At 41.3% G+C, this 12,430-nt stretch overlaps 1 protein-coding gene across 12 annotated transcripts in view; it reads right to left on the bottom strand.

Annotated features, from left to right (window-relative positions):
* PDE8A (phosphodiesterase 8A) overlaps positions 1-12,430 on the bottom strand; it is a 126,682-nt gene that overhangs the window by 38,167 nt on the left and 76,085 nt on the right. For all 12 annotated transcript variants that reach the window (XM_071441428.1, XM_071441423.1, XM_071441417.1 and 9 more), the window contains 3 exons: positions 4,436-4,492; positions 1,837-2,027; positions 636-692 (listed from right to left, as the gene is read on the bottom strand). In XM_071441428.1, the coding sequence (XP_071297529.1) occupies positions 636-692; positions 1,837-2,027; positions 4,436-4,462 (275 nt within the window). In that variant the 5' untranslated portion in view covers positions 4,463-4,492. The remainder of the gene's footprint in view (positions 1-635; positions 693-1,836; positions 2,028-4,435; positions 4,493-12,430) is intronic.

The raw sequence follows: 12,430 nt of genomic DNA on the forward strand, positions 1-12,430 counted from the left end.
GGCCATTCCCAAATTATACTTGGAGGAAATTATCTTCCACTTATTTAATTTCATTAAATACACATAATTTCTTCATTTTTTACATTTACATTATTTCACAAGTAATGTTTTCAAAGGAGGGGGAAGGAAATAGCATATGCAGTACTTTACTGAGATGTCATAATCTCTTTTGCTTTTAAAACTGCTGTGGTCAGATGATACTTTGTACTGATCAAATTGTTCTGTATCACTTTTCATACTCAGCAGATCTCTGGTTTTCACTGAGATTATGCATATTGAAAGGCAGATTAAGAAAGGTTCAAAACACAGATGTGCAAGACAGTTTTGTATAGGATGTTGCAGAAGTTGTTTGAAACATACTGTGAAAGCCTGCAGTGATGGGGGGGAGTGTAAGGAGGAACCCAAAACAAAACTCAAAGTGAAATTCTTGAGTAAAAAACCCAGGAATTAAAAAAATAATTTCTGTCCCAATCCTATGGTCAAGTATAGTAAAAACTATGGTACAGCACATTATTATTAGTACAGTAGGAAGTTCTCATTCAGGTTATTAATGTTAATGGTTTTTCAGGTTTATTTTTACAATGGTAAGATTCACAGTTTTGACCACAGGGGAAAAGAAAGATATGAGTATTTACCTTTGTACTACACAAATAATGACTGTATTTTCTGAGGCTTTTGTTGTTCTGATAGACCTTTAAATAAAAAGCAAACCATTTAAATTCTTTTTAAGTTCACATTTCAGAAAACATGACTTTATAGAACATTCAGACAGCACTTTTCTCAAAATATCTTTTTAAAATCATTTAACAACAAAACAAATGGCAAATCCCGAGCCTGTTGCTGAGAAAGGAGAATAAATGATATCTGAGACTCCATGAACACAGATCAATCTACAACTCAAGTACTCCCAGTGGGGGAATAGCAAAAAATATCCTCTCTGAAACAGCATTTAATGGACTTGTTTGAAGGGCTTGGCCTCACTCATTTAAGGTGCATTTCACTGAATTCTGGGGCAGACTGGTAAAAATGGGATACAGGGAACAGCACTGCTATCTAGTGTTGGCCTGACAAAGATCTCATCTACTTGTCTCAGTCCAGCAAGAGCCTTTGCCCCAGCACAGTCCCCAGGGCACACAGTGTGACCCTGGCACCCCATCCCACAGCCTTGCCCAGTCCGGACACGTTCCCAAGGTGATTTCACTGCGGAGCCTCTGGAGCAAGGCACTGCTGCCTGTCCAGGCTCTGTGGAGAGACTCTCAAAGGCAAATCCTTTCCTCCTTTTTTCACACTTCACAGCAGTTCCTAAAACTAATTTTTGGAATCTGTTGGCAATTTTGCTCTTCATAATGTATTTTCAAATGTTGTGCACACCAAACATTGCCTGCTAGCATTGGGAGTTATTCAACAAGAAGTGACATCCCAAAACAATTAGAACATTAATGAAGTGAATTAATTAATAAAGGTGCTTGGTGGCACATGCTATCTTTGCAGTTTATTTAGTGTGAAAACAAGGAACCAGGTATTTGGAAGAAAATACTGAGATAACATAAGAAAACAAAAAAATACCCAACAGTTCACTACGGCAACAAACTTGTACACTGTGTCTCCAAGCCAGATGGAGCTTCAGAGACCCTAGGACACAACCAAAATGCTGCTGCTATCAGATGTACAGCACTTAAGTAACAGTATCTGATGCTGCCAGTGCACACTTGTCTAAAACCAAAAAAAAAATCACTGCTCTGTAGTTTATAAAAGCATCATATAAAATCAAAAAATCTTTGAAGCTGTGTTAACTATATTGTTAATAAGCATTAATTACACTGAAACGGTGCTTACCTGCATAATGCTTCTGCATCAAAGTATCTGGAATGCCTATGGTCAATGATGATAATGTCATGGTGCTTATCTAGAAAACATTCCAGTGCAGACTGAGGCGTCCTGGCAAGATTGCAGCGGAATCCAGCCTTGTCACACGCCCAGCGGAACCCGCTGCTCTGCTCGTCCTCCTCAGCAAACACCAAAAGTACCTGGGGTGGACACAGCAGTGGGGCATCACAAACAAGTCTTTCACTTACAGGAGATTCTGTGACTTTGCCCTGTTCTTAACATGGATTTTAAAGACACTTTTGAGGCTTAATCCATCGTTTTTAAGAGAATGGCTTTCTACAGACCACTGATTTTCTTATAGTTATCTGTATACAGAGGTGTTTCAAGAGGGTGCAACAGTCTGCCCAAGCCATGGCATGCCCACATGGGAAGAACAAGTTTTGGAACTTCCTCTCTTGTCATTATCTACAGAGAGAGCTCAGGCAATCAGCTGAGACAAGATGCCTGAGTGTACATGAACCAACAGTGAGTCCACTTCTCTGAAACTGTCTCACATGCAGCCTTTTTCTTGGGGTTTATTTTTCTTGCCAGGGTCATATTCCAGAAAAGAGGAAAAAAAAACCAAAAACCTCGACAACAACAACAAGAAAACCCCACAGGTCATCTCGTGTGAATAAGTATTTAATGCTGCTTCAATGGCATGACAAAAAATCTGCTTTCCTTTCCATCTCATCCTAATTCCCCAAAGTACTGGATGCTGCCCACTCTGGGGTTTCTGGAAATTTCGGACAGGCTGGTCAAAAGGACCTCATGCCAGACTGAACTCATAAGCAGCACCACTGTATATGGAGTATGTCCCTACGTGACTCCTACACAAAGCCTGCCATGGGATTTATATGACAGAAGGAGATTATCATAGCTGAAATCCAGAACTGGAGGTCAGACCTGTGAGCCACTACTGGCTCTGCCCTAACTTGCCTTGTAATTGCTAGTAACTAATCTCTCTAAGCCTTTTTAAAATCAACACAATGCCTATAGACTAAACGTATGATAAGGCCCAATTCCTTTAAAATGTATTTCCAGTTCTAGGATTTAATACAGCAAAGAAGATGAACAAAGTCTGCTAAGGAAGACTCACTGATGCAATTGTGCTTTGTGTCAGGATAATGTTTGCAGAAGAAAACTTCTCTTGCCTGAAAGAATACAGCATGGCAGACTATAGATCTGTGCTGATTTGGGGAATGTCTCAGCACATGCAGCCTTTTGGGAGAGAGGGGTAACTAAGCCAGCATTTGGTTTGTTGTCCCAAGACACCAATCTTTCAGAAGCTGAATCAAACCACACTCAGATATGTTTTGGTCAGGCAAAGTGAAGCATGTGTAACTCACATCACATCCCACTGCTGTTTATCTTCTGTGTGATTTTAGGAACTCCAGTGCTGTTACACTTTGGACCAGGCTGGTGAAATGTCTACCAGTAAATCTTAACATTTCCATGTACTGCATATTTTTGTAAGAATGAAAGATTTTGCACACATTCAGTTCAGGTTCTTTTTATAGCAACCTGTAAAACTGTTTGCAAAAAACATGTCATAGTTTGGGCTGTGTTTAGTGAAGTTAATCTATAACACTCCTTAAGAGGGGAAGAATGGGTTTCAACAACAGCACAGAAAGTCAGGAGATCTGAGTTGTATGACTGACTCTGGCAAGAATGTGATGTTGCCTACCTTCTCCTTCCCTCACACCTGCCAGCTATGTTACCAGGATAAATCAGCAGCATTTCAGAGTGGCCTATGACTGTACAAATGTGATACAATCATTAAAAACAGCACAGGTGGCAGAAATACTTAAGGACTATTCTGATTTTGGGGAACAGCTGGATGAGGATGTCCTAAGATCTGAGTTTTGATGATATTACTGTTCTGACAATGGCTCAAGAAGATGTTAAACTGCAGTTCTTGAGACAGACATTTTCAAATTATTAGGTCCACATTGCCTCTACTGAGGAGTTTTGCAATTACTGACAGAGGAACATCTTGGATGACTAATGGTTCATTATGCCTTGGGTCATGGGAGAATTTCCAAAGGAAGTCCAAAGGAGTCATATATCTCTAAACCTCATGTCTATCCCAGGCAAAGTAAGGGGACAAATGACATAAACAATTTATTAATGAAGGGATTAAAGAGGATTAATTATTGTCAGTCAGTAATGAACAATTAAAAAATATATTTTGCCAAGCTCACTTCATATCTTTTGTAATGATATTGCAAGTTTGGTTGGCTTGGTATCAGTTTGATGAGATTGTGATTAAGAATTTTACTACCAGTAAAATACAGAATGAGGCACAAACTCAACTGATTACAAGGTAACTGATAGCAGAAAAAATAGACAGCTCTATTTTTATGAGCTGAGAGATGGTTGCAGAAAACAGGCAGAGGTTTTAGGATATCACATAGATAGAATGTCATCATAAAAATCTGTTATGTGGACATTATCTCTTGAGCAAAATTTTCTGTGAAGATCTCTATAATACAAAAAATTCCAGTCAAAAATTTTAACACCAATGATATTTTAGAAATCAAGACTTCCGTTTGAACTGCTGTGTTACCTGAAGTTGATCTTGATGAAGTCTCATAGGGCCAAACTGCACATCTGTTACTGGTGCCTAGAAGAAAGAAGAAGGGAACTTATTAATGAATAATACCTAAGGAAGAAGAAAAATGATCTCTGTTATCTCTCTCCTCCATGGGAAGGAGGGCAATGACCACATGTGCTGCTTTTCACAACTGTTTCTCTTTTATATCGTTAAACAAACTTCAACATGAATGACTCTTCAACTGGTATAAATCTACTTCTAAAGGAGTTAAACACATAAATACAGAGGGACACTCTAATAGGATTACACAGGTTTTGTTCTTTGAGAATTCCCACCAGGCAAGCATCAGCACTTTCAATGTACTTAAATTTTTTTTACCTCTTGTCCAAGAAATAAAAGCTAAAAAGCAGGAATAACAATGTTCCCATGTAAGATAGGAAACAAAGTCCAACCATTGGTCCTTGGAGTCACATGGACTCTTCAAAAGTAACTGGAGTTTAAAATCAGAAGAAAATAATCTTTGGCAATGCAGTAAATGTAAGATATCTCTGAACTAAAACATTAAAAGAAAAGGGCTGTTGAGCACAAAAGTGGCATTTTTACATTGTTCTTTTTCAAAATTAAAACCCACTCGAAGATCAGATTTATTGCTTTGCAACCTATAATTTTTCCAGTAAGTAGTTTCAAAGAATCATCAGCACATCCCACAGAAAAATCTTTTAGAACTGCATGCTCCACTCTTTTCATGACCTTAATGCTCCATTGCTCAGCCCTAAGGGTATGTAATTTGTGATTTTATTTATTTATCAACTTGGAAGTCATCACTGCAACATTAAATAAGCAACAAACATGAGTCAAGGCAAAATGGCAACACAGTGCCTACAAAAGCATGCCAGGAGCCTGTGTTTGCCTGTCTTGCTTAACTGGGCCTTTAAGAGCTGATGTTAAAATGGCATGGAGGGGTTTCAGATTTATTCAGTCATTGGGATCAGACTGGCTTCGTTTAAATACACTCCAGTAGTTTCTTTTTTTCTGATCTTGAGACCAAAAATCTCTCTTCAGTTGGAAAACTCAAGCTGCTTTACTCTCCCCGATGGTACATCATCCAATTATTCAAAATCTGCACTGCAAAACAGCAAAGACCTTTGCTGGTAACACACAGAACAGGGGAGAATCCAGCTCTTTGCATCAGTGTTACTGGTTTTGCAGCACTAGCAGTAGTACCTATTTGTCCTGAATCAGTAAGATCAGCAGAAATGCCTGAAGGACATGGAGAGAGCACGTCACCTGAGTAACAGATACCTAAAAGATGCCTTTTTACAGTTACTTCTCTGTCCAGAACTGTACTTCAAATCAAACCTTGGACTTTTTGTACTCTCTACCTGGCAGCATAAAACAGGGAGTGTTCCATGTGACTGGGCCATGGCCTGAGCTGGAAGGTTCAGATCCAGAGCTGAACCTCACTGGCAGCTGGGGGGATGCAGAACCCCACCTACCACTCCAATGTACCCTTGGACTATCAGTCCCAGCCCAAGGGGAATTTTAACAAATGAGATAAATACAGTATTGCCAGTTACTGCTTTTCAGATGCTCCTTTCTATTAAGAAGTTTATGAATGAAGAGTAATTGAAGTATTTAAAGGACTGAGCCTGAAAAACACTTTTCTGCCAGAAATCTGTGGCTACTGCTGCAATGAAAATACCTGTCTATGCACCATTTATTCCTAAGTCACAAGAAGTGACCAGATGAGATAACCTGTCTTATTACACATTAACTTGCTGTCCTGAGTAGAATCAAAGCCCTGGTCTGCATCTCAGCTGGAAAATTTTGGTGAACTCCAGTTAATTCTTAATCCTGTTGAAATCTGCTCAAACAACTTGATTAATCATTTAAACTTTTTGTGTGCTGCAGGTAGCACTGAGAAGTAACATGCCAATTAAGGATTGTGTCAAAAATCAAGGCTTCAGAAAGGATTAGCAGAAACTCTCAACTATTGCTGAAGTAAATGAGCTTTAAAAATACCTCTAATGCTGCAAACTTATAACAAAACCAAACACAGCCAAAGCTCACACATGTAGTAACTGCACAAGCACATCTTTATTCACTCACACCTTCTTCTACTTCTTCCTTGGAATTTCTTTCCTAGTCAAAAAGCTCAAGTACCTTTTCAGATGGGCAGACACGACTTAGGCATGTGACAGCCTTCCAGGCAGGCACAGATTGGGAAGTGTGTCTGAGAAGACAGAGGTAGAACTGGTTGTGTGTTCCTGGAACTGACTGTGATGAGCTGGGTCTGTTGCCAAAGAGCTGCTGACGCAGAGTCCGTAAGTGCCGCGCGCGTGGCTGCGGCTCCTCCAACACACACACAGCACCTGCAGCCATTTCACACCCTCCGACCCCTCAGCTACTGCTGGTAGCACTTACTGCCCCTCTAATTTGCCCTTCTTATTTGAACACTGAATTTTTTTGCTCTGTGGAACCCCAGCCCTGCCTCTGGCACAAAGTGGGATTCACCCCAAGGCAACAGCACAAGCAGCAAGTGATTGACAGCTGTCAGCAGGGAGGGTCATCCACTGACTGCTGTGAGCAGCTCAACACTCGCCAGAAATTATCTCTGTGTTGTAACAGCTGCATTACAAACACTGAAATTGCTGATAGAAATAGTCTATATTTCCAATGCCCTGAGAAAAGTGAATGTTGGGTAAATAAAAACAAGTGAAATAAGCTTTAAAAACACAGACCTACACAACTGTGACAGATCTGATTAAAGTACAACAAAGTCAGCCCTGACCCGATGTAACCTGGTAAAGTACTTCTTTCTATGAGTCATTCTTCATATTTTACCAGACAGGAATAGTCTGTTCATCACTGCTGCATTTTTTTTTCTTTCTTCCTACTGCTAGAGAAACTTCAGATGCTCAATAAATAAATGCAGAAAGGATTAAAAGGTGGACATAAAGCCAGCTTGATTCACATGCTCCCTTTGGTGATAAATTGCCTGGCTGGTGACAGGGACAGATCTATGCAGCCTGTAGGTCTCCTGGTTGCTAAATGTGGGGTATCTTGGCATTCTCCAAAATACCTCTTACCATTACCCATTGAGGAGGAGAGCACACCTAAAATTTTGGGCAGAATTAGCTCCCAAAAGATCCTTTGGCTATCAAGCTTCATGCAATACTCCTGCTATGGAGGTGCAAATGCCTTCCTGCTGGAGGCTGATTTTCTTACAAGCCCTCTTTGCTGAAGCTTTTGTGGGGTGTTTTTAAGGAGAGCCCCGTGCAATCCAGTGCAACACTCAGCACTGCCCACCCATGGGAGGGGCTGCTGGTGCCTGGGGAAGCAGGGATGCTCCCCTGACATCCACAGTGCTCCATCCCTTCCTTTCTGCCACAGCAGGAGCTGTGCTGGAGACAGGAGTGGCTCCTGCTCTGCCCATGCATGCACAGCCCTGGCCTCCTGCAGTACCTCTCACCAAGGGGCAGCACTTCTGCTCCTGCTGCTCTTGTGGCCTCTGCCAGGTGAGCACAGCTGCCTTTCCCTGCAGCTCACTGCAACAAAGAGGTGCCATGAACTTTTCCTGAATGGATTGCAGATGGAGGCTGCTGCTGGAGGGCAACATCTGCACTCAGTGGGCACAGTCAGAATCTCTGACTCATTGTAATATATGACAAATAACTACAGTGATTAGACACATGACTGCACTGCTAGTCCTACTGGAATACAGCCAGCAAAATTCATCATTTTCCTCAGATCAATGTTTTAAGGTATCATCAAAATTTTTTATCTGATTTTAAAATACATACTTATATTTTCCACATATACTAGGTACATGATACGAATCTGCATGAGTTGACTCATCACAGTAAGAATTAAGAGTCTTCATTATCAAGATACGCTGGAAGCCACAGGACTGTTAACATAAACTTAATTTTTGTAATTCTAAGAAAAGCAGAGATTAATTTTACAAAGGAAAAAAACTCCTTTCTCTTAACCTACCATTTTAGGCATAGATTTATCACCCTAGAAAACAAAGGCTCAACCCTAAACTTTTATTGATTCAGGTTCTATTTGCTGCAGAGATTTGAAATCTGCATGAGAATATACTTCCTCAGAAACCTTAGCCAAATCTTCCTGGATGCTGAAAGCTGGGAAATAGACACTTTCCTACAAACTGGCACGACAAGGTACAGGATCTTGTCCAGCCAGGTCATGCCAGCATGGCTCCTCTTTCTCAACAGAGAGAGGTGTTGTGACTTGTTGCAGCTCATACTTCTGGGCAAGAAAGTCTCCATGTTCAGGATCAAGTTTTCACAATTCACATTTTTCTTTGCTTATCATAACACTCATCACTTTTTGAAGTATATGAACACTAATCCAATCCATGTTCATTTACCTACTTCTTTCTCCAACAAAATAAACATATGTAGATGATTTAAGACTCAGCTTCCTATTTTCCACGTGCTTTCTGCTGGACACTGAACATCACTGTTCATGTCTTCCTTGCACACACTGACAGCACTCTTTTGTTACCAACTCAACATCGGTGCAAGTAACACAAAAAGCTGTCCAAGCAGATCTTCCTAACAGGCACAGCATAAAATTCATTTTATAGTTCACAGACTGAATTCTGACCTGGTTAGCAAATCCAGTGAAATCCAGAGCACTTCAAATACAGGGAAAATATACTGGATTTACTTCTGTGTAAATGGAGTGGGAGTCTGGCCCTGTGCAGCTCTTTATTTGGTTGTTTGGAGGCCACAACGGTTTGAATAAAGAGTAAGAGAGAACAAAGTGTCCAAGGTTTCTGCCTTTGCTCAACAGACTCAAGGACAAAGGTAAACTTGGCCTTCAAAGACCCTGTGCTGTACAGAGTCAGTTTATTCTTTGCTGAAATACAAAGACATGAGTTCTGAAAGGTGATTAAAGTTTACCAAAACTGCTCTTCAACCTGGATGAAACCAGTTATTCCAGTCCTTGGTATTATTTTCCTATTTCTGCTTCATAAAAGATGTAGACAAATGTCACAGACTCTGAGCTCATAATGTAGCATCCTGACTCAGTGCTTTGATAAAATCTAGCATTTAGATTAACCTAAATCGTGTTCTCACTGATGCATCTCTCCCAACAAATGAATACAGATTTATATCTGTATCACAAGGCCTGCAGATCACTCAATGTTTTGTTCTGCTATAATTTTTCTTTTATCTATTTCCTGGTTTAAATCGATTCCTAGAAAAATTATCTACAATGCTGCCATGTAACAATACAGCAGACAGTAAGTGATGGGTAACACCTGTTAAAAACCCTCTGTTTTCTTAATCTTAAGTTTTAGTACCCATTTTTGAGCCTGTTTTACAGAAATGAGCTCTTGAGAGACCAACTCTGGTCTCCAATTCACATCATTAGCAACACACAATTTTGATAGCTTGCAGTTTTTGTGAGAAGAAAAGCTTTACTGAGTGTAATGAGTTGCCAGAGCTCTCACATCAGGATGCTGGCCCTTCTCTCTGGGCATGTAACCAGCCACAGGACCCACTTTCTTATTCCCAATGAACTGGCAACACCTTTCCTCTCCCAAAACCCAGCATCTCTTCCATTACTCAGCCTGGGGACAATTTTTGTGTTAACCCAGGTCCTGAGGAAGCCTCCCAGGAAATTTACAGCCTGGTGGGACTGGGACTGCTTTACCAGAGCACCATCCAAGCTCCACCAGGGTTCTCCCTGGAACAGCTGATTTTTGGCTTATGTTCAGCTTGCCCCACTTGCCAACCACTATTATATATGTTTGTTTGTTTGTTTTCTGGGCCTGGCTGCCCACTGCATTTCCTTGGTGCCATGAATGAAGCCAAGTTAGAACAGAACTGCAGCAATGCTGTTGTGAAATCACACTTGCTGCCTTCTTGCACACTTCAGACATAATCAAGAACTCCCATTTTCTACTGTTTATAAATTCTCCCCTTATGCTTCACAGGAAACTTTGGCTATCAAACTGCAAGCGTAGCACATGCAAAAGTGAATCATTCTGTTTGGCTGGGAATAATTAACAATACTGTCCCAAAGTGACTTGGATTCTCATCTGCACTGTGGTGGGGCCTGCATGGCCTCTGGCCCAGACCAGTGGCCCACTGTGGTCACGTTGTACAGTGACAGCAGAAAAGCCATCCAGCAGTGCCTGCCACTGGTAAAGGTCTCAACTTTTACACAGAACAGCCTGACAAACTGGGGGATGTTTTCAGGTCCTGATATAGTATTGAAGTGATAAAATAAATGTCATTATCACTCATGCCTATGGAACAGATCTTCAACCTTGAAAAGGGAGGTTGCTGGTTTCATTTTGACATTTAAAGTAACTGAGGCGTTGAGGGAGAGAGACAACTCCAGCCCCCCTTGTGCTGAGCCCTGGCATCCCTGGGCAGGGTGTCCAGTGCCCCTGCTTGCTGGCCAACTCACAGCAGCAGGCACTGGTCATACTGGGACCACAAGGCTGATACCTGGGAAACACCCACTAATTTCTGGAATTCAAAACTGTGTCGGTGATAATTCAAACAAGTTATATCACATCTTGGTAATCACAGCAGTACTGTAGGTTTCTAAGCTAAGCAGATACAACTCTTGCAAAGCAACTCTGCAAATCTCACACTACATACTTACACAAGAGTCCTCACTGCCAATGAATCACATAGCAAAAAGGGATGGAATACATCGGCCAAGTCAGAAAAAGAGAGCCATTTACTCATTAATCCACACTGACTTTTCTATCCGGTGAGAACAAAGTTGAATGGAAACCAATCCTCATATCAAATCCAGCAGGTTATATTTGCTGCAGCATCTACCTGATGCAAAGACCCCTTTTAGACCTGCATTTTATGCACAATCATACTGGGCTTGAAATTTCATCTATTTGTCTCTTTAGAAGAGAAACAAAGTGAATCATACACCCCACAACAAGTGTGAATAACCTTAACATTAGTCTGTGCTTCATAGTTGTCATTTTGCCAAACCCTACTCTGACCAACCAGCCCAGAATTTAAAGTGCCCTAAGTCTTCATAATCTCAAGATTTGAGATGGCTCATGGGGTCTTCATTAAGGTCCCACTTTCTGACTGAAAGTGCTGGCAAGAACTTCTCCATTTGGGCCAAACATGCACAGAGCTTGGTCTGGAGGCTGTGAGGACTCCCCATATTGAATCCCTGGGCTGCTCACTGAACTATAGTCAAGTATTTCTGTGTGGTGAGGGCATGCTGTGGAGAATTAGTAGTTATATCCTGCACTAAGAGAAAACCAGTGGCTTAAATAATCTGGCCTGTACTTTAGAAGAATTTTTTAAACCCTATAATAATGGTTTTCTATACATAGGTTGCAGAAATTGATGCCTTTATCAATGCAAAAAAAAAAAAAAGTATAAACATTTTCAGCTGTTCAAACAGGAACAGAATGTGCAACATGCAGAAACTGAATGGCTTCAGATGAAGAAAAAAGAAAGAGGTCATCTTTAAGGCACTAGCACCTAATTGCATGTTTTATTAGCCTCTGACAAAATTCAAGGGTCAGATACAACACCCTGCCCTTCAGAGCGAATGTCCTGCAAAGTCAGGCACCCCTGGTACCCTGGGCCTACATGAGGGTAGGGCTGTGATTGCCTCTGTGAGATGGTACCTCATGGGCAGCTGAACAGCACACCTGGGTGGACATTGCAGCTTGCTGAGTTTCAGCAGCTCTTCCCTGGTACTCCAGCAGCCCTGAGACTTCTCTGTTTTCCCCTTTGCAAACAGGACCAGCCACGCTGTATCTCACAAAATGCTTTAATGGCAGCCACATAAAAACAATGTGCCTAGCAACTCCCAGAAGGCTGAGAGACTTCTTTCCTCTCCCCTCTACCTCTCAGCTGACCCAAGCCTGGTTATTCCACTGGCTGGGAGAGCTGTAACTGAGCTCTGGGGACCAGCTCACGCCTCCTACACCAGCATTTTTATGAAAGTTTCACTGTGCTATCCTCTCTCATCTGC

This window comes from Agelaius tricolor, unplaced genomic scaffold (assembly GCF_023055355.1).
Source record: "Agelaius tricolor isolate 1412-34295 unplaced genomic scaffold, bAgeTri1.0.p SCAF_16, whole genome shotgun sequence".
Classification (NCBI taxonomy): domain Eukaryota; kingdom Metazoa; phylum Chordata; class Aves; order Passeriformes; family Icteridae; genus Agelaius; species Agelaius tricolor.